Here is a 24,402-nt window from a genome sequence, read left to right as displayed (position 1 = left end):
TTCAAGAGAGGAATGGATATAGAAAATGTGGTACATTTACACAATGGAGTACTAGTAAGCTATTAAAAATAATGACTTCATGAATTTCTTTGGCAAATGGATGGAACTAAAAAATAGTATCCTGAGTGAGGTAAGCCAATCATAAAAGAACACAGATGATATGTTCTCACCGATAAATAGATATTAGCCCCAAAGCTCGGAAAACCCAAGATATAACTTATAGACCACAGTAAACTCAAGATAAAGAAAGGTAAAAGTGTTGATGGTTCATTACTTCTTAGAAAGGGGAACAAAATATTGACAGGAGAAATTATGGAGACAAAGTGTAGACTGAGGCTGAAGGAAAAACTATCCAGAGACTGCCACCCACTGGACTAAGACTGGGTCTCCAGTGGAGGAGTTAGAGAAAGGACAGAGGTAACTGACAGGGCTGCAATTTGATAGGTAGAATAACAATATGAATTGGACAACTCAGACATCCCAGGGACTAAAACACAACCAAAGAGTACACATGGAGCAATACATGGCTCTAGCTGCACATGATGGGACTTGTAAAGCATCATTAGGAGGACAGGTCCTTGGTTCTATAAAGGTTTATTGACCCTGTGGAAGGGAATGCCAGACAGGGAGATGGGAGGCAGTGGGTGGTTGATGGGTGGGAGAGCACGCTCATGGAGGCAGGGGGTAAAAGGATGACATGGGGGATACTGTACTGGAAACCTGGAAAGGGTATAACATTTGAAATATAAATAAAATATCCAATAAAATACATTAAACTTTGAAAAGAATTTTCAGAGTTCAGAGGCCTTGTCTTTCACTCTACACCTAATTTCTGTCACATACTCCCAGTCAAATTAAGATTTTGTAGAAACCCAATCAATCCAGACTCTACCTCAGCCTTCTATTCTTGAGTGCATTTGTTTCTGTACACCCTGAGAGGGAAGAAAAGAGGATGCAGAACCCCAGCTAGACTATAAAATGCATACTACAGGGTATAATCTTATTTCTTGTATGAAATCCTGCTATTATCTAGGGACTTACCTCTGAGGAATACATACAGTGTATCAGGTATATATTACTGAAGACAAATTACATCAAAATGGGGAGTAGGGAGTCAAGTAGAATCACTGTAATCATTTCAAGGTTCTGAATCAGCATCGTCAAATAAATGACAGTGGAAATGATAAGTAATGGGATCTGAAGTTCTGTGGCACCTGTGCAGACCACAAGAAAAACCTGAGTTGCCTCTGAAATATTCTCCATCAATATAACTTAGTAATTATGACAGGTACCTAAGAGAAGATTAGTAAATGAGAAGTTTTGCTAATTCAACACTACCATGAAATCTGAACTATGAGTATGGTCTCTTATCCAAGCGTCAGTGTTCTGTTTGCTATAAAAGAATACCAACGGAATCCAGGGTAGAAGATTGATGAGTATGACATAGATGAATAATAGAATGTCATTGCTGACCACAACTGGAAAAGCCTGAACATTTTATGACTCTGGATCTCATTTCAGATTTGTTATTATATCATTTTCATTATTAAAGCATTCCACATTGCACATATGTTTGGCATTATTTGTATATTTTATACTCATGTAGGGCTGAATAATGTGTTGAATTCCTTTGAATCAAACAGTTGTGAATTACTAAGTAAATGGTAGAAATTAAACTGTGCTACTCTGCAAGGAGGCAAGTATTCTGACTCCCTAGGCCATCTCTACATTCCCTCTTTTATTTCCTTAAGCAAAACATAATAGATGAAACACTCTAACACAAAAAGGGGAACTAGGGGTTTGGGATTTAGCTCAGTGGTAGAGCGCTTGCCTAGCAAGCGCAAGGCCCTGGGTTCGGTCCCCAGCTCCGACAAAAAGAAAAAAAAAAGGGGGGGGCTAAACCCTAGAAAAAGCAGGAAAGTAATCCTCTTTCAAGAAACCAAGAAGAAAATAGCCACATAAACATAGTTCTACCTCTAACAACAAAAATAACAGTAGGCAACAATAATTATCCTTAATATCTCTTAATATCAATGGACACAGCTCCCTGAACAAAAAGGCATAGGCTAACAGACTGGATACTTAAACAGGCACCATAAATTTGCTGCATATGGAAAAAGATGGAACTCTATCTCATAGTAAAAGGCTTGGAACGTATTTCCAAGCAAGTATTCCAAAGAAAAAACCTGGAGTAGCCATTCAAATATGAATAAAATCGACCTTCAAACAAAATATATCAAAAAGCATAAGAAATGACACTTCATACTCACCAAAAAAATGTATCAAGATGAACTCTCAATTCTGCACGTCTATGCTCCAAATGCAAGGGCACCTGGATTCATAAAAGAAAATTTACTAAAGCTAAAAGCACACATTACCCCTCACACAATATCAGTGGAAGACTTCAACATGCCACTCTCAGCAATGGAAAAGTCATGAAAATAGACACTGAAAAGGGATAAAGTGAAAATAAAGGAAGTTATGAACCAAATGGATCTGTCAGATATCAATAGAACATTTCATTCTAAAACAAAACAATATACCTCCTTCTCAGTTCCTCATGGTGCCTTCTCCAAAATGGATCATATAATTCTTCACAATACAGGCCTCAATAAATACATAGGATTGAAAAAAATCCCTTGCTTCCTATCAGATTACCACGGATTAAGACTGTTTATAAACAACAACAGAAAAGAAAGAATATTAAAAGCAGTGCGGGAAAAATGTCAAGGAACATATAATAGCAGACCTATCAGAATTACTCCAGAATTCTCATCAGATACTATGAAAGCCACAAGATCCTGGACAGATGTCATACATACCCGAAGTGACCACAAATGCCACCCCAGGTTACTGTACCTAGAAAAACTCTCAATTAACATAGATGGAGAAACCAAGATATTCCACAAAGAAACCAAGTTTACCCAATCTCTTTCTACAAATCCAGCCCTACAAAGAATTATAAATGGTAAAGCCTAACACAAGGAAGCAAGCTATACCCTAGAAAAAGCAAGAAACTAATAGGATTGCATCAAAACAAAACAAAGACAAGGACACAAACATAATCTCACCTCCAAATCTGAAATACCAGGAAGCAATAATCACTATTCCTTAATATCTCCAACATCAAAGGACTCGATTCCCCAATAAAGAGACACAGATTAAAAAAACTGGGTATGTAATGAGGACCCAGCATTTTGCTGCCTACAGGAAACACACTTCAGAGACAAAGACAGACACTACCTCAGAATAAAAAGCTGGAAAACAACTTTCCAACCAAATGGTCTGAAAAGGCAGGATGGAGTAGCAATTCTATTATCGAATAAAATCGATTTTCAATCAAAAGTCATCAAAAAAGATAAGGAAAGACACTTCATATTCATCAAAGGGAAAATCCACCAAGATGAACTCTCAATCCGAAATATCTATGTTCCAAATACAAAGGCACGTACATACATAAAAGAAACCTTACTAAAGCTCAAAGCACACATTTCATCTCACATAATAATAGTAGCAGATTTCAACACCCCACACTCATCAATGGATACATCATGGAAACAGAAATTAAACAGAGTCATAGACAGACTAATAGAAGTTATGAACCAAATGGACTCAACATTTATATTAGAACATTCTATCCTGAAACAAAACGATATATGTTCTTCTTACCACCTCATAGTACTTTCTCCAAAATTGACCATATAATCAGGCCTCAACAGATACAAAAAGATAGAAATAATCCCATGCATCCTATCAGACCACCATGGCTAAAGCTGGTTTTCAATAACAATAAAAAAAGTATCCCCACATATACAAGGAAGTTGAACAATGCTCTACTCAATGGTAACCTGGTCAAGGAACAAATAAAGAAATTAAAGACTTATTAGAATTTACTGAAAATGAAAGTACAACATACCCAAACTTATGGGACACAATGAAAGCTGTGCTAAGAGGAAAACTCATAGGCTCTGAGTGATTTCAGAAAGAAACAGGAGAGAGCATATATCAGCAGCCTGACAGCACACCTAAAATCTCTTGAACAAAAAGAAGCAAATACACCCAGGAGGAGTAGAAGGCAGGAAATAATCAAACACAGATCCGAAATAAACCAAGTAGAAACAAAAAGGACCATACAAAGAATCAACAGAACCAAAATCTGGTTCTTTGAGAAAATCAACAAGATAGATAAACCCTTAGCCAGACTAACCAGAGGACACAGAGAGTGTGTCCATATTAATAAATCAGAAATGAAAAAGAAGACATAACAACTGAATCAGAGGAAACAAAAAATCATCAGATTTTTCAACAAAAGCCTATATTCAACAAAACTTGAAAATCTCGAGGAAATGGACAGTTTACTAGACAGATACCACCACGTACAGAGGTTAAATCAGGAACAGATAAACCATTTAAACAACCCCGTATCTCTTAAAGAAATAGAAGCAGTCATTAAAAGTCTCCCAATCATAAAGAGGCCAGGTCCAGACGGGTGCAGTGCAGAATTCTACCAGACCTTCATAAAAGACCTCATACCAATACTCTCCAAACTATTCAACAAAATTGAAATAGAGAGAGAACTACCGAATTCTTTCTATGAAGCCATAATTAATCTTATAGCTAAATCACACAAAGACCAAACAAAGAAAGAGAACTGCAGACCAATTTCCCTCATGAATATTGATGCAAAAATACTCAATAAAATTCTTGCAAACTGAATCCAAGGACACATCAAAACAATCATCCATCATGATTAAGTGGGCTTCATTCCAGGTGTGCAGGGATGGTTTAATATACAGAAAACTGTCAGTGTAAACCACTATATAAACAAACTAAAAGATACAAAACACATGATCTTTTCATTAGATGCTGAGAAAGCATTTGACAAAATTCAACACCCCTTCAAGATAAAAGTCCTGAAAAGAACAGGAATTCAAGGCCCATACCCAGACATAGTAAAATTCATATACAGCAAACCAATAGGTAAAATTAAACTAAACGGAGAGAAACTTGAAGCAATCCCACTAAAATCAGGGACTAGAAAAGGCTGCCCACTCTCTCCCTACTTATTCAATATTGTTCTCAAAATCCTAACCAGAGCAATCAGACAACAAAAGGAGATCGAAGGAATACAGATTGGAAAGGAAGAAGTAAAAAACATCACTATTTGCAGATATTATGATCGTAAATTTAAGTGATCCCAAATGTTCCACCAGAGAACTACGAAACCTGATAAACATCTTTAGCAAAGTTGCTGGGTATAAAATTAACTCAAATAAATCTATAGCCTTCTTCTACACAAAAGTGAAACAAGCTGAGAAAGAAATTAGGGAAATGACACCCTTCATAATAGTCTCAAATGATATAAAATACCTCAGTGTGACTTCAACCAACAAGTGAAAGATCTGTATGGTAAGAACTTCAAGCTTCTGAAGAAAGACATTGAAGAAGATCTCAGAAGATGGAAAGCCCTCCCATGCTCATGGATTGGAAGGATTAATATAGTAAAAATGGCCATTTTACCAAATATGATCTACAGATTCAATGCAATCCCCCATCAAAATTCCAATCCAATTCTTCATTGAGTTAGACAGAACTATTTGCAAATTAATCTGGAATAACAAAAAACCCAGGGTAGCTAGAAGTGTCTTCAACAATAAAAGGACTTCCACGAGAATCACCATCCTTGTACTCCAGAAGTATTGCAGAGTAATAGTGATAAAAACTGAACAGAATTGAAGACCCAGAAATGAACATGCACACCTATGGTCACTTGATTTTTGATAAAGGAGCTAAAACAATCCAATTGAATAAAGATAGCATTTTCAGCAAATGGTGCTGGTTCAACTGGAGGTCCGCATGTAGATGATTGCTGATCGAACCATTTGTATCACCTTCTACAGAGCTTAAGTCCAAGCGGATTAAGGAAATCCCCAAACCAGATACACTCAAACTAACAGAAGAAAAAGTGAAGAAGAATATTGAACACATGGGCACTGGAGAAAATTTCCTGAACAAAACACCAAGGGTTTATGCTATAAGATCAAGAATCGACAAATGGGATCCCATAAAGCTACAAAACTTCTGTAAGCAAAGGACACTCTTGTTAGGACAAAACGGCAACCAACTGATTGGGAAAACAATCTTTACCAATCCTGCAACTAATAGAGGACTTATATCCAAATGATACAAAGAACTCATGAAGTTAGACTGAAGGTATACGAATAACCCTATTAAAAATGGGGTTCAGAGGCAAACAAAGAATTCACAGTTAAGAAGAACCTAAAGAAATGTTCAAAATCTTTAGTCATAAGGGAAATGCAAATCAAAACAACCCTGAGATTCCACCTCACACCAGTGAGAATGGCTAAGATCAAAAACGCTGGTGACAGAAGATGCTGGCAAAGATGTAGAGAAAGAGGAACACTCCTCCATTGTTGGTGGGATTGCAGACTGGTACAACCATTCTGGAAACCAGTCTGGAGGTTTCTCAGAAAATTGGACATTGCACTACCTGATGACCCAGCTATACCTCTCTTGGGCATATACCCAAAAATTGCTCCAACAAACAATAAAGACACATGCTCCACTATGTTCACAGCAGTCTTATTTATAATAGCCAGAAGCTGGAAAGAACCCAGATGCCCTTCCATAGAGGAATGGATACAGAAAATGTGGTATATCTACACAATGGAATATTACTCAGCTATCAAAAATAATGACTTTATGAAATTCATAGGCAAATGGATGGAACTGGAAAATATCATCCTAAGTGAGGTAACCCAATCACAGAAAAACACACAAGGTATGCAGTCATCTGTATGTGGATATTAGCCCAAATGCTTGAATTCCCCTAGATGCACAGAACACATGAAACTCAGGAAGGATGACCAAAATGTGGATGCTTCACTCCTTCTTTTAAGGGGGAACAAGAGTACTCTTTGGAAGAGATAAGGGGGCAAACTTTAGAAGAAAGAGTGAAGGAACACCCATTCAGAGCCTGGCCTACATGTGGGCCATACATATAGAGCCACCAAATCAGATAAGATGGATGAAGCAAAGAAGTGCAGGCTGACAGGAACCAGATATAGATCTCTCCTGAGAGAGACAACCAGTTAACAACAAATACATAGGCGAGTGCCAACAGCAAACCACTGAACTGAGAATGGGACCCCCATTGAAGGAATCAGAAAATGGACTGAAAGATCTGAAGGGGCTTGAGATCCCATATGAACAACAACCAGTCAGAGCCTACAGGGACTAAGTCACTACCCAAAGATTATAGATGGACTGGGCTCCAACTGCATAATCAGCAATGAATAACCTAGTAAGGGCACCAGTAGAAGGCAAAGCCTTTGGTTCTGTCAAGGCTGGACCCCCATAGAATGGGATTTTTGAGGAAGGGCAGGAATGGTTGAAGGATGAGGAGGGGAACACACATAGAGTAGGGAGTGGTGGAGGGGTTAGGGGGATGTTGGCCTGGAAACTGAGAAATAGAAATATATTTGAATTGTAAATAAGAAATACCCAATTTAATAAACTTGGAAAAATGTAAAAAAATTACATATCCTAACTTAAAAAAAACAAAAACAAACAAAAAACCCAGTAAGCCCATATACAAATGGAAGCTGAACAATACTCTACTCCTAGAAAACTTGGTCAAGAAAGGAAGAAAGTCAGAAATTAAAGACTTCTTAGAATTTAATGAAAATGAAGGCACAACATACCAAAACTCATGAAACACAATGAAAGCAAAGCTAAGACGAAAATTCATAGCTATGAATGCCTCCAAGAAAACAAACAAACAAACGAACAAACAAAATCTAGGGAAAGCAAACACTTGCAGCTTGATAAGATACCTGAAAGCTCTAAAACAAAAAGAAGCAAATACACTCTAAAAGATTAAACATCAGAAAATAATAAAGCTCAAGGCTAAAATTGATCAAGTAGAAACAAAGTGCATACAAAAAAAAAAAAAAAAACCAAGATGGTCCTTTGAGAAAATCAGCAAAATATGAAATGCCTTAGTCAGACTAAACAGAGGGCACAGGAACAGTATCCAAAATAGCAAAATCAGAAATGAAATAGAAGACAGAACAACAGAAACTGAGGAAATTCAAAATTATCAGATCCTACTACAAAAGCCTACATTCAACAAAACTGGAAAATATAGAGGAAATGGATAATTTTCCACACAGATTCCTGTCACCAAAGAGTAAAATCTGGATCACATAAACCATATAAACTGTTGCATAACCCCAAAATAATAAAAGTCATCATTAAAAGTCTCCCAACTAATAAAGAAAAAAAAAGCAAGCAAGCAAGCACAGGACCAGATTGGTTTAGTGCAGAATTCTATCATATCTTCAGTGAAGACCTAATACCAATACTCTTCAAAGTATTCCACAAAATAGAAACAGACAAACCACGACTAAAACACACACACACACACACACACACACACACACACACACACACACACACACACACACACACCAAAAAACCACAAAGGACTTCAGAACAATTACCCATATAAGTATCAAAGTCAAAATAGAAACTCAACAATCTAATCCACTATATAAATACACTGAAAGAAAAAAATCACATGATCATCTCATTACATCTTTAAGAAAGCATTTGACAAAATTCATACCACTTCATGGTAAAAGTCTTGCAAAGATCAGGTATTCAAGACCCATACCTAAACATAGTAAAAGCAATATATAGCAAACCGGTGCCAATATCAAACTAAATGGAGAGAAACTTGAAGCAATCCTACTAAAATTGGAAACTAGTCAAAGCTGCCCACTCTCTCACCACATTCACTACAGTATTCTAAGTCCTAGCTAGAGCAATTAGAAAACAAAGGAGGTGAACAGGATACAAATTGGAATGGGAGAATTCAAAATATCACTATTTGCAGATGATATGATAGTATACTTACGTGACCCCTAAAGTTCCACCAGAAAACCCCTAAATCCGAAAAACAACTTCAGCAAAGTAGTTGGGTATAAAATTAACTGAAACAAATCAGTAACCTTCTACAACTCAAAGGATAAACAGGCTGAGAAAGAAATTAAGGAAATGACACCTTTCACAATAGTCATGACTAATATGAAGTACCTTGGTCTTACTCTAACCAAGAGAGTGAAAAATCTGTATAACAAGAACTTCAAGGCTCGGAGGAATTTATCAGAGAAGGTCTCAGAAGATGGAAAGATCTCTCATACTCAAGGATTGATACTCTAAAAATGGCTGTCATGCCAAAGCAATCTCAAGATACAATGCAATCCCCATCAAAATTCCACCTCAATTCTTTATAGAGTTAGAAAGAGCAATTTGTAAATTCATTTGGAATAACAAAAAACCAAGGATAGGAAACTATTTTCAACAATAAAAGAACTGCTGGGGAAATCATCTCTGACATCAAGCTACAGAGCGATTGTGATTAAAAACTTTATTGTATTTGTACAGATAGAGACAGTTAGATCAATGCAATAGAATTGAAGACCCAGAAATGAACCCACACACCTATGTTCACAAAAGAGCTAAAACCATCCAGTGGAAAAAAAGACAGCATTTCCAAAACATAGTGCTGATTCAACTGGTGGTCCACATGTAGAAGAGTGCCAATTGATCCATAGACTTTAACACTTGGGGATCCATCCTACGTACAGTTCCCACACCTAGACATTATTATAGATGCCAAAAAGTGCATTCTGACAGGAGTCTGATATAGCTGTCACATGAGAGGCTCTCCCAGAGCCTGACAAATATAGAGGCAGTTGCTAGCAGCCAATCATTGGACTGATCATGGGGTCCCCAATGGAGGAATTAGAGCAAGGACTGAAGTAGCTGAACAGGTTTTCAACCCCATAGGAAGAACAATAAAACTGACCAACCAGACACCCTAGAGCTCCCAGGAACTAACTAAACCACCAAGGAAAGAGTACACATGAAATGACACATGGCTCCAGACTCATATATACCATAGTGTGACCTTCTGGAACATCAGTGGGAGGAGAGGCATGTGGACCGGTGAAGGCTCCATGACACAGTATAGGGAAATGCCAAGCTGTGGTAGACAGATGGAGTAGGTTGATGGTTGGGAGAGTACCCACAAAGAAGCAGGGGTGGAGGAGTTGGGATAGGGGTTTGCTTGAGGGGAGAGTAGAACAGAGGATAACATTTGAAATGTAAATAAAGAAAATATTCAATAAAAGAAAAAACTTAACTGCAAATGTTGGTTATACCAATTTTTAGAATGCAAATATTTATGTATATGTGCATATCGTGTATTACCCAAATCTGAAGAAAAACTGAGCTTTCTATGTATTAAGAGCTTGTTATAAAAGGTAAATACTAGAAATTCCATTCAAAAAACTCAATGTAACTAATAAATTCAGAGGTCTGCAAGGTGAAATAATGAACACAAACTCAACTGTGTTTTCTTTATTAACAAATTATAATCACATAAAATTAGGAAAATCACATCAAAATAATAATGCTTTTTACAAACTTAAATGAGGAAGTGAGTGACATGAAGAATTTAAATTACAAACATGGTTGGTGTTGCTCTTCCTATGCTGTTGCAAACCCCTACATATCCTTCAGTCTTTCCCCTAGTTCTACCACCAGGGTCTCTAAGCTCAGTCCTTTGACTGGCTGCAAGCATTAGCATCTGTATTGATTAGACTCTCACAGAGCCTCTCAGGAAACAGCTATACCAGGCTTCTGTCAACAAACATTCCTCGACACATCAGCAATAACATTTGGTTTTGGTGTTTGCAGTTGAGATAGATCCCTAGCTGGGACAATCTCTGGATGTCCTTTCCTTCAGTCTCTGCTCCACTCTTTGTCCATTCATTTCTTTTAGACAAGAGCAATTCTGGGTTAAAATTTTTCAGATGGGTTGGAACCATCCCTATACCAGGGGCCATGCCTAATCTCTGGATATGTTCTCTATAGATTCTCTCTTCTTTCTTGGGTATTTCAGTTAATTTCACCCCCTTTGTGTCTTGGGAGCCTCTTGCTTTCCTAACGTCTGGGAATTTCTAGTGGGTACTCCCATTTCCCTATCCCCCACTGCTACACACGTCTTCAATTTTGTGACCCTCTGTACATTTCACCTTTATCTTCCCACACCTGATCCTGCCCACGTTTTCTCTCCCTTTCCTCTCTCCCTCTGAGATTCCTCCCTACCTCTACATCCCATGATTATTTTGTTCCCTCTTCTGAGAAGCATCCACACTTTGGTCTTTCTTCTTTAGTTCCATATCGTTTGTGGTTGTATCACCGGTATTCCGAGATATTTGCCTAATAGCCACTTATTAGAGAGTACATATGTTTTCTTTTATGACTTGATTACCTCACTCATGATGATATTTTGCAACACCATGGGAAGAACAGCAATATAAACAACAGAGCACGCACTGACTAAACCACCAACCAAGGCTGACACCTGGAGAGACCCAGGGCTCCAGCTGTATATGTAGCAGAGGATTGCATTACCTGGAACCAATGGGAAGGGGAGGTTCTTGGTCCTGTGGAGTCTAGATTGCCCAGCATGCGAAAATGCTAGGGCAGTGAAGTAGGAGTGATGGGTGGGTGGGTTCAGGAGCACCCTCATAAAAGCAGTGTGGAGAGTGATGAGGCAGGGGTTTTATTAAGGGAAAATCAGTAAGGGCAATAACATTTGAAACGTAAATAAATAAAATAATTTAAAAAAACAAACAAATGAAATTATACATTTTATGGGTAAAAAAAGCCAAACATTGCCGAAATAAAATAAACAAACAAAAAATCCGAGGAAAATTGTATTATCTCAAGGGGCTCAGTCATATCAAGAATTATGATACTGCCAGAAGATTGTGACAAATTCTTTGCAGACATGCAATATGAAATATAAAGAATCTGGAGTGTTTACTGCACCATTATATATCTTATTACAGTAAGGTAAAGCTGAATTGTTGTTTACTAGTGAGCTAAAATATTTCAGTTACTACTGTTATACAAATTAAAATTTAGAAATGGAAATAGTAGATGAGAGAAGAATAAATTTTCTCCTGGGAAAAGTCACCAAATAGCTTATCTAATCTCAAGAGGTCAGGCTTAAACAGGCATAAATGGGGGGATACAACTGGATACAATAGTATGTATATATATATATATATACATACTATATATATATATATATATATATATATATGTGTGTGTGTGTGTGTGTGTGTGTGTGTGTGTGTGTGTTTGTGTATTACATACATAGATAATTGGAAGTTGTCCAGTTGTGGCATGGAAGGAATTGAAAAAATTGGAGTGTGCAAGTGATATAAAGACAGTATTTATGCACAAAATTTTCAAAGAAGTAAATTAAAAATAAAATGTACTCATATTTGAAAAAAATTATCAGCCATTTTAAAATAAAAAGCAAGACATGGACCAGATTCAGGACATTGATCTCTCTCCCCTTCACTTCTACTCCAGTGTCCCTAGTATGGCAGCTGATTGTCATGGCATATCCACTTTGTTCAGTCTGTTGGCACTCTTTTGAAACCTACTTGATAATAACACCACTTGCTTACAATGAATCTGTAGGCACATGTGTCCATCTCTTTTTCCTCCTTTCTTCTTCTACTCCACTTGCTTAACTACATTCATCCTACAAGCCTTGGGCTGATCCTATGTCTGATGTATAGTGTGATGAGTCTCCTTGATCACAGTAAATTTATCCAAATGCATGCCTAGCCTTAGTTTCTTATCTGAGTGCCTATATGACTTGTAAGTTTCTGTAACCTCACCTACTCATGCCACCCCAATCTTCAGATTGTGTCCAGACAACACAGCAAAGGCAGTCTAGAACCTCAGATAAGACAGTGCCAATAAGGGAAGCCAACAGGTTTAGATTTCTGCTTAATATCTCTCTCTCTATCTCTCTCTCTCTCTCTCTCTCTCTCTCTCTCTCTCTCTCTCTCATACACACACACACACACACACACACACACACACCACAAACAGAAATTATATTATATGAAAGGCCAAAATTGTACATTTCACCTAAAATATAATGTCATAAAAATTATCTAGAAATGATCTGGGTGAACCCAGGTACACAGAACTTGAAATAATAATCATTAACTTTATCAGAAGATTAAAGGTGTTTGCATAAAACAAGAACACATAGCTCAGAAAAATTAATGTGAATAGCAATAAATACCTGAGTGAGGCCCAAGAAAATACAAATATATGGTTGAGTAAAATGAAAAACAAGAACATGGGTTTTGAAAACTGTTTCTATATAGAGATGGACCTATTGAAGGAAAATGAAGTGAAGATGAAGATGTAATTTAAAAACCCAGTAACCCAACTGTAAACCTCAGAAAGAGTTGGGCATATACTCTTGCCACTAACAATAAAGGTGTTACCATTTTATAGCTGATGGAAGAAAGTGAAGATTTTTTGTTTGTTTTTTATTTGGTTGCTTGTTGTTTGTTGTTGTTGTTGTTGTTGTTGTTTTCTAACAGTGTAGCCACTGTTAGGTTGTCCATATTTCCAAAGAGGCTACACATCAAAGGTCATGTGGGGATCATAAATTTGATCTAAATCAGATAAAACAAATGTGCATAAAATATATGGGTATAAATAGATGGAAGTTTAATTGAAAAGGGTGAATATGGCAAAACATTGTATGTAACATTCAATAAACTAATAAAACTTGTAAAAATGAGTCTATAATTCTGGTATCTATTGATCTATTTATCTACCTAGTTATGGGTTGCTATAAAAGTACCTGTTTTGTGAATGAGATGCAAATAAATGTTCAGTTAATCTAAAGAGCATGCCAATGGCATACAGATTAGACAATTCTGTGAGAGTCTATCTTTCTGAAACAATTAGTTTAGTCATAGGTATACTTACATGAATATGGGTAAGGAGCTTCCTGCAGGAAAATGAGTTTATCTAATAGAGATCCATTTTTAGAAAGTCCAACCATATGGGTGATCATTCAGTAAAAATATGAATTAATATATCCCAATAAACAACTTTTAGGAAGTGTGGTTTGAAAGTCTTCTTCCTCTAGCATTACTGTACTGTTATGGATCTATGGACAGGCCTTTATGATTCTTATAAATTTATCAGCTCAGAAACCTGGTAAGTTTCATTGACAAAGTGAATCTTAATTTTTGTCACACATCTGAGTTTTGTACTTTTATTTACTTACTGAGTCTTATAATTAGGAGATAATCTCTTTAATCTCTCAAGCAGCCAATATCTCAATTCAGAGGAAATAATTGCACAGCAGCAGTTAAACCATGAAAAGTGGTAGAGTGTTGTATATTCTAGTGTCTATGATTACAATCTAAATTTTCAATTAAACAAACTAATTTCTATAACAATATCCAAAATTAGTTGTATATTGTCAGAATTCAAAAGAAATGAACAGAAAATACTTATAAACAATATACCCCGAACTTCAAGATACTTTAAAACTAACTGGCTTATCCCAGTGAAGACAAAGCTTTTCCAGCAATCTTCTTGAACGCATTTTTGACTTCTTTATTTCTCAGACTGTATACAAGTGGGTTCAGCATTGGGATGACCATAGTGTAGAACACAGATGCCATTTTGTCAGTGTCCATGGAGTGACTGGAGCTGGGTTGTAAGTACATGAAGATAATTGTCCCATAGAATATGAAAACTGTGGTAAGGTGGGATGCACAGGTGGAAATGGCCTTCTTCCGACTCTCAGCGGAGTTCATTCTCAGAATTGTAACAAAAATGAGTAAGTAAGAAGTCAAGATAATGAATAGAGTAAAGCCAACATTGAATGCTGCCAACATGAACAGTATTATTTCATTTGTGTAAATACTGGAGCAAGAAAGAGCTAATAGTGGGGGAATATCACAGAAAAAGTGATTTACCACATTGGAATGACAGAAGGAAAGATGGAAAGTGAAAGCAACATGGATGGAAGATTGTAAGAGTCCACTGACATATGATCCAGCAAGAAGCACGGAACATATCATAGTTGTCATGGTGGTGGAATAATGCAAGGGTTTGCACACTGCTGCATGACGGTCATATGCCATTGAGGCGAGGAGAAAACTCTCAATAGTGGCAAAGGCTGCAAAGAAGAACATCTGGGCAGCACATGCATTGTAGGATATGATCTTATCTTCTGTGAGAAACCCTTCTATTACTTTGGGAGTGACAGCTGAGGCATAAACACAGTCTACAAGGGAGAGATTACTGAGGAAAAAGTACATGGGAGTGTGTAGTCTGGAGTCCAAGAGAATCAACAAAATCATACCAAGATTCCCTACTAATGTTGTCAAATAAATGAGAGTGAAGATAATAAATAAAGGAACTTGCAGAAATTGAGCATCTGTTAACCCAAGAAGAATAAATTCAGTCAGTTCTGAAATGTTCTGCATCCGTTTTATAAGGGAATTATGACAGCCTCCTAGGATGAAAGAAAAATATTATATCTGGATATCACCAAAATATTTTAAGTATGTTCATATTCTCTTATTCATATGTCAGCTTTCTTTCCAGTGTTAAATGGCTTAATCTGAATTCTGGGTAGGAATGACCTAAATGAAATTACTTACCTGGTCGTCATCAAATGGAAACTGTCACTTCTTTGCTGCCCATAGGGTTCTCTATTATAAACCTATGTCATCATTCAGTTTTCTCATAAATGAAAATATTTTTTCAGTAACATACATAGGACTGATTTGAGTTTTTTGCAAAATCTTATAAGCATATTTTTTGAGTTGTGCATCAGAATCTTACTTCAAAACTAAAGCAATGTAGGAACAACCAATTATTTTTCCTTTTTGGTTAGTAACAAAACCTATCCAATGAATTTCCCATCTGTAATACTTCCATCAATTTTAACACACTAACTGGAGCTATACTGAATTTTAGGTGTTGCTTCATGAGTACTCAGTTTTATAACTAAGTTCCTATGGTCTTTCCTAAATTATTTCCTTTTAACATTGGACAAGGTGATAACTTCTTGATGTATGAGGCATGTTCATTGTGAAGTTTAGATATATCACAATACTCATTTGTTTGAAAATCTAAGGTAACAGTGTTTCAAAATTTCAAAATATTTTTAAATGCTTTCATTACATCTAATGGGCACTATTTTCTATTACCACCGCACAAGTTTGTTATACTTGCACTTAAGGGAGAATAGGGTAAAAACTAGGAGATAGCTAATTTGGGCTCTATATAATGTGTAAACTCAAATACTTTATATTGCAAGTATATCTTGTTGTACCATTACCATTGTAGATTTCATGACACTTGAAAATGCAGGTATGATTTCGTATGAGTATCCTTAACTTGGGAGCTAATCTCAACCTGAAAATCCTAGACATACTTATTTCTCTGCATTAATAACCTCTTATGTTCAAGATATCAGACATATGATCTTATTCTTTTAAATGACAAAGGATTCAAATCATCCTTTCTCTTCATGGGATATACCTGTACTTTCATTAAAAGAAAGGTGTAAATTTTTGCAAGTATTAAGGATACTATTTTAAATCATGTAAATCATAGCCATTACTATTCCAGACCTTGGTTATCTTTTCTTGGTATCTTCTGATAGTCAGCTCATAATATTCATGTCTAAAAGTTAATACTCTCAGAAAATAGAAACTTGTAACTTATACTTGTAAATGGATTTTGAAAGTTCTACAACCTTATGAAATTAAAAGTGATCTGAGGTTTTCTGATCCTGTTGACCATTTTAAATAGAAAATTAAAACATAGGCTCCCTCTGGAGTGAAAACAGAGAGAGGTAAATGTCTTTAGAGTGGAATTCTCTCTGTTCTAGTTCAGCATAGTTGTAATAAGAAAATGGGACAAAAGTAAAAAGATTATCAATAATCATTTGTCTCTGGACCTGTTGCTTTAACATTTTAAATATTAATTTCACTTATTTGTTTGTATCTATAAATCAAGTTTGTATCTATAAATCAAAATGAAAATAGCTTGGTATTTACAGCTATTCCTGCCTATATTTACATATTTTTAATATTTACTTAATACTTACTGTTGTTCTAGAACAGAAAAATAGGAATAAAAAAGAAGGCTGTGTGATACTTCACATCCACGGCATTGACCTAACACATAATTAAGAAAGTATCTTGCTATTCTCCTTCTCCACAGGTAGAGCTCTGCTCTGAAGTAGAATCTTGTCTTATAATATTACCAACATAATGACATAACTAGAAGCTGTATCTAGAAGCTGTATCTCGGGGGAGCGGTACATGTAAGTAGGTGTCTCTAGAGACTAATGAACTTACGTTGGTTTTGAACCTTGATGGAGATTGCAAAACATAGTGTTTGCATTTTGTCTAACAGCATATATGAAGATATTGGGGAATATACACTCATATGAAAAAGTCGCCAGTTTTAAAAGACAGTTTTCCACAACCAGGTTGAACAGAGAATTGGAAAACAAATAAGAAATCAACTTTAAAGTCCATTATATGTAGCAGAGGATAGCCTTGCTAAGCACCTGTGGAATGAGAAGCCATTGTTCCTGCCAAGCTTGGACCCCTACTGTAAGGGATTGTCGGGGGGGGGAGGCAAATGGGGGTGGATGGGGAGGGGAACACCCGTATAGATAGATGAAGGGGAGGAAGTGTGCATAGGGATCTTATGAACAGGAAACCAGGAAAGGGAATAACATTTGAAATGTAAATAAAGAAATATCCAATAAAACTTTTTTATAACAATGTATAGAAGAATTCTGATATCAAATTTCCCCAAAAGTTAAGATTTAGAACTTTTATTTTTTTCATTTTAAGCATTATAAAGAAGATACTCAAGTTAACATAGTACATTATTTTGGGTATATATGTTTTATTTTTACTTATTCACTTTATATCTAGCTCAGATACCTTCTTCTGTTCACCTCCTTCCAGAATCCTTCCCCCATTCCCCCTCCACCTCTCTACTTAGCAGTTGGTGACCCCTGGTTATTCCCCCAAGCATTTCAAGTGTCTGTGACACAAGGGCTTCCTTTCCCACCAAGGCCAGACAATGAAGCCAAGGTAGAGAAATGTATCTCACATACAGGGAACAGATGCTGTGATCACCCTTGTTCCAGTTGTTCAAGATCCACATGAAATCCAAGCTGTACATATGCTACATATGTGCAAGGAGGCCTAGATCCAGCCTTCTAAGTTCTTTCATTGTTGGTTCAGACAATGATAACCCACAAGAGTCCAGGTCATTTGAGTCTGTTAATCTTCCCATTGAGTTACTATACCTTTAGGGGCTACAATCCTTCCTCCTACTCTTCTATTAGAGCCCACAAACCTCCTTGAGACTTTCTACATTCTTCTCCATTGTCTTTCCTTAACATACCTATTCTTTACAAATCTCCAGACCTAGTTTGAGTACCACCCACATAGTGTCCTAGCCTAGTGTGGCTATCCCTCAACCCAAGTATCCTCCTACACCATACCAAATCCTTCCAAACCAAATCAAACCCCATACCCCAAGTGTAGACAAGAAAGCAAGTCAAGAGCACCATCTCAATCCCTTCTGTCCATGTGACTTTATTCTACCCAATCCATTTCTAATTACTAGTCTCAAGCTGTTAAATACTTCCTGCCCATTTCCTCTACTGTAATCTCTGAGCCTCATAGAGAGTATATGAGAGTACTACCTAGGATTCATGCTTCTGAAGTACTTAACTGTTGTCCTTGAATGTGACACAGTTGAGGAAAGGCTGCAAACATGTGGTATGAACCTATAAAGCTTACATATCGATATCACCCACATACAGGGAAGCATTTTCTTATGGAGTGAATCATCTTTCACATCTGTGGAACTCTGCTGTGGAACCAAATCACTTCTGGTGCTTTACATTCTATATTTTAAGATGACATGATTTGCAAATATGTCATTGGATCAATGCCATGAGAATTGTTATCTCTAGAGCTTCATGATCCTACACTGGCCAGCCAAACTAGCACTTTAGAAGCCTGTAAATACTTTGTCTGTGAGGGATTATGAGTATATTGAGGAAGAGAATTTCAGGGAATACAGTCTGTATCAAATCAGCTGGGCTTGACACAAGTTAGGCAGAAAAGTAACATTAAAATTCATTGAAATCTCTTAGTATATGATATAATAGTTTTTGTAATGTTTATAATTACATATTTTTGTTTAAAATTTTCAATTTTAAACATATTTGTTAATATTTTTCCTGTCTGTCAGTATATAGCTGTCACACAAGAATATTTTTATGACCTTAACATAAAATTTTCTTTCAACATTTTTGTCAAGAAAATATTCACTCTTGTTTTTACCACCAAAAACACAGTTTGCTTTAATTTTTATTATCAATTTTAATATTTAAAATAGCAATACATTATGGATAGATGTGAAATGTATAATTTGATGATATAATATATGTACACACAATGATATGATCATTTTAGGTATAATTAGAATATTTATTACCTTATATATCTATAATTTTGACTTTGAATGCATCCTAAATATGACGTTGCCTTTTTTAAATAGTTTTATAATATATCATGTAGTAATAGTGCATGGATCAGTTACTTCTTTGAAACATTAAGAGAATTGATTGTTTATCTGATCTCAAGTTACACAGTGGAAGTTTCAGTAGCCTTAGAGACACGGCTACTTAAAACATTGGAATTTGCGTGGGGACTTTATTTTCAAACATCTATACCTAAGCAAAACATGGATTTTTAAATTTAATGGGGAAATTCGTTTTAAGTAGAGAAAAATGATACAAAGTTAGTTTTTTTAAAAAAGAGAAAGTCGTCTAAGAACCCTGAGTTAAGAAACAGAACACAGGAACCACAACAGAGGAGTTAGAGAAAGGACTGAAGAAACTGAAGGAGTTTGAAACCCCATAGGAAGAACAATAATATCAACCAACCTAATCTTCCCCCCCACGCCCAAACAGAGCTCCCAGGGACTAAACCACCAACCAATGAGTACATGTGGAGGTACTCATGGCTCCAGCAGCATGTATAGATGAGGATAGCATTATCTGACATCAATAAGAGGAGAAGCCCTTTGTCCTGTGAGGGCTAGATTCGCCAGTATAGGGGAATTCTAGGTGGTTGATATGGATGTTGGTGGGTGAGAGGGGCAGCATTTTCATAGAAGTAGAGGGAGAAGGGATGGTGTATGTCAGAAGAGTGAAAGGGGATGACATTTGAAGTATAAATAAATAAAATACACACCAAAAATAAAATTAAAAAAGTGAAACAGGGCTTCCAGGTTCCACCAGCGCCCAGAGTTGACCTGGTCGCACAGCTCTCTGTACCTAGATCCTGTGAGGGAGAGAGCGGGACTCTCAGAAGTGTGGACAATCCTGAGAACTCAGGGGAGACCTCCACTACTGTTCACATTTCTGGATGAAAAGTACCCTGACTGCAGTCCTCTGGACACAGGAACTGAGGAGCAGTCTGCGACAGGATACTTAAGGTTTCACTCTGAGCTTGGACCTGACCCTGTAACACAGTTCTTTGTAACCAGATCCTGCTTGGAGAAAGTCAGTCTCCAGGAGTGCTGACACATAGGTTTACAGGAGGGTCAAGGCACTGTCTGTCAGAGACTATGATCAGTTAACACCAGAGATAACCAGAGGGCAAGAGGTGAGCACAGGAAACTAAATAAAAGAAACCAAGAAGATGTGGTAGCATCACAGCCCAGTTTTCCCACCAAAATCAATGCTAGATAACCCAACACAAGAGAAAAGAAAGATTTGGATTGAAAAATCACATCTCATGATGATCATAGAACACTTTAAGAAGGACATAAATAAATCCCTTAAAGAAATACAAGACAGCACAGGCAAACACGTAGAAGCCCTTGAAGAGGAAACACAAAGATCCCTTAAAGAATTACAGGAAAACACAAACAAAAAGGTTAAGGAATTGAAGAAAACCATCCAGGATCTAAAAATGGAAATAGAATAAAATAAAAGATTCAGGGGCTCCAGACACCGCCAGACCTGAAGGGAACAGATCAACAGTTCTCTGCACCCAAATCCCGTGGGAGGGAGAGCTAAACCTTCAGAGGGGCAGACATGCCAGGGAAGCCAGAAGAGACTACACTCTGCCTACATTTCTGACTCCAGAGGAAAACACCTAACGCCATCTGGGACCCGGTGCACAGGGGCTCCCGGAAAAGGCGGCAGAGGTTGCCGCCCTCATGGAGAGCTCAAAAGCAACACCCCATGAGAAACTTGAGCTGCGGGACCACAGGTAAGACCAATGTTTCTGTTCCAAGTGACCTGACTGGTGGTCTCAGGACACACAGAGGCAAAATTCCTCTGGGACTGGACACTTCTGGTTTTTAGCAGGATACCCAACCTCTCTGATCCCCGCCCACAGATCACTGCTCCCAAACCCCATGGGAGAGAGAGCTCACCGCCAAGACAGGTGGGCAATCCTGACACTGCAGAGTGGAAGAGAACACCAATACTGCCCAGCCCTGTTGACATCCCTGGCCCAAGAAGAAATTGTATATGGCCTCTGGGAACCAGAAGATAGGTGCACTGGAGCTGCAGGTCCCTTGCGCTCCAGACCCTGCTGGAACCTGAAGGAACTGGATCAACAGGTCTCTGCACCCAAATCCCGTTGGAGGGAGAGCTAAACTTTCAGAGGGGCAGACATGCCTGGGAAGCCAGAAAAGACTACACTCTGCCCACATTTCTGATTCCAGAGGAAAACACCTAACAATATCTGGGACCCTGGTGCACAGGGTCTCCTGGAAAAGGCAGCATAGGCCCTCCTGGTTGCTGCCCTCACGGAGAGCTCAAAAGCAATACCCCGCGAGCAAACTTGAGCCTTGGGACCACAGGTAAGGTCAACTTTTCTGCTCCAAGCGACCTGCCTGGTAAACTCAGGACACAGGACCACAGGAAAAGCTGAAGACCTGTAGACAGGAAAAACTATATGCCCAAAAGCAGAACACTCTGTTCCCATAACTGGCTGAAAGAAAACAGGAAAACAGGTCTACAGCACTCCTGACACACAGGCCTATAGGACAGTTTAGCCACTGTCAGAAATAGCAGAACAATGTAACACCAGAGATAATCTGATGGTGAGAGGCAAGCGCAGGAACCCAAGCAACAGAAACCAAGACTACATGGCATCATCGGAGCCCAATTCTCCCAACAAAGCAAACACTGAATATCCAAACACACCAGAAAAGCAAGATCTAGCTTTAAAATCATATTTGATCATGATGCTGGAGGATTTCAAGAAAGACATGAAAAACTCCCTTAGAGAAACACAGGAAAACATAAATAAACAAGTAGAAGCCTATAGAGAGGAATCACAAATATCCCTGAAAGAATTCCAACACACAAACAAACAGTTGAAGGAATTAAAAATGGAAATAGAAGCAATCAAGAAAGAACACAGGGAAACAACCCCAGATATAGAAAACCAAAGGAAGAGACAAGGAGCTGTAGATACAAGCATCACCAACAGAATACAAGAGATCGAAGAGAGAATCTCAGGAGCAGAAGATTCCATAGAAATCATCAACACAACTGTAAAGATAATGTAAAATGGAAAAAGCTACTGGTCCAAAACATAAAGGAAATCCAGGCCTCAGTGAGAAGATCAAACCTAAGGATAATAGGTATAGAAGAGTGTGAAGACTCCCAGCTCAAAAGAACAGTAAATATCTTCAACAAAATCATAGAAGAAAATTCCCTAACCTAAAGAAAGAGATTCCCATAAGCATACAAAAAGCCTACAGAACTCCAAATAGATTGGACCAGAAAAGAAACACCTCCCGTCACACAATAGTCAAAACACCAAACGCACAAAATAAAGAAAGAATATTAAAAGCAGTAAGGGAAAAAGGTCAAGTAACATATAAAGGCAGACCTATCAGAATCACTTCTCGCTAGAGACTATGAAAGTCAGAAGATCCTGGACAGATGTCATACAGACCCTAAGAGAACACAAATGCCAGCCCAGGTTACTGTATCCTGCAAAACTCTTAATTAACATAGATGGAGAAACCAAGATATTCCATGACAAAACCAAATTTACACAATATCTTTCTACAAATCCAGCGCTACAAAGGATAATAAATGGTAAAGCCCAACATAAAGAGGCAAACTACAACCTAGAAAAAGCAAGAAACTCATTGTCTTGGCAACAAAACAAAGTGAAGAAAAGCACACAAACATAAACACATCCAAATATGAATATAACATGAAGCAATAATCACTATTCCTTAATATCTCTCAACATCAATGGAATCAATTCCCCAGTAAAAAGACATAGATTAACAAACTGGATATTCAATGAGGACCTGGCATTTGCTGCCTCTAGGAAACACACCTGAGAGACAAAGATACGCACTACCTCAGAGTGAAAGGCTGGAAAACAACTTTCAAAGAAATGGTCGGAAGAAGAAAGCTGGAGTAGCCATTCTAATAAGGAAGGACATTGTTGTTAGGACAAAACAGCAACCAACAGATTGGGAAAAGATCTTTACCAATCCTACAACTGATAGAGATCTTATATCCGAAATATACAAAAAAATCATTAAGTTAGACTGCAGGGAGACAAATAACCCTAAAAATGGGTTCGGAACTAAACAAAGAACTCACAGCTGAGGAATGCCGAATGGCTGAGAAACACTTAAAGAAATGTTCGACATCTTTAGTCATAAGGGAAATGCAAATCAAAACAACCCTGAGATTTCACCTCACACCAGTGAGAATGGCTAAGATCAAAAACTCAGGTGACAGCAGATGCTGGTGAGGATGTGGAGAAAGAGGAACACTTCTCCATTGTTGTTGGGATTGCAGACTGGTACAACCATTCTGGAAATCAGTCTGGAGGTTCCTCAGAAAATTGGACATTGAACTACCTGAGGACCCAGCTATACCTCTCTTGGGCATATACCCACAAGATGCCCTAACTTATAACGAAGACACGTGTTCCACTATGTTCATAGCAGCCTTTTTTATAATAGCCAGAAGCTGGAAAGAACCCACATGCCCTTCAACAGAGGAATGGATACAGAAAATGTGGCACATCTACACAATGGTATATTACTCATCTATCAAAAACAATGATTTTATGAAATTCATAGGCAAATGGATGGAACTGGAAAATATCATCCTGAGTGAGGTAACCCAATCACAGTAAAACACACATGGTATGCACTCATTGATAAGTGGCTATTAGTCCAAATGCTTGAATTGCCCTAGATGCACAGAACACATGAAACTCAAGACGGATGATCAAAATGGTAATGCTTCACTCCTTCTTTAAAAGGGGAACAAGAATACCATTGGCAGGGAATAGAGAGGCAAAGATTAAAACAGAGGCAGAAGGAACACCCATTCAGAGCCTGCCC

At 37.6% G+C, this 24,402-nt stretch overlaps 1 protein-coding gene and 1 pseudogene across 1 annotated transcript; both read right to left on the bottom strand.

The window, feature by feature from the left end:
• On the bottom strand, nucleotides 766-1,263 carry Or5ax1-ps1 (olfactory receptor family 5 subfamily AX member 1, pseudogene 1; annotated as a pseudogene).
• Nucleotides 14,493-15,428, bottom strand: Or5b123 (olfactory receptor family 5 subfamily B member 123). Its single transcript, NM_001001047.1, has one exon. The coding sequence runs from the start codon at nucleotides 15,426-15,428 to the stop codon at nucleotides 14,493-14,495; it is 936 nt and encodes a 311-aa protein (NP_001001047.1).
• Between the last annotated feature and the right edge of the window lie 8,974 nt (nucleotides 15,429-24,402).

This window comes from Rattus norvegicus, chromosome 1, assembly GCF_036323735.1.
Source record: "Rattus norvegicus strain BN/NHsdMcwi chromosome 1, GRCr8, whole genome shotgun sequence".
NCBI lineage: Eukaryota > Metazoa > Chordata > Mammalia > Rodentia > Muridae > Rattus > Rattus norvegicus.
This window is presented reverse-complemented; position numbering and strand designations above follow the sequence as displayed.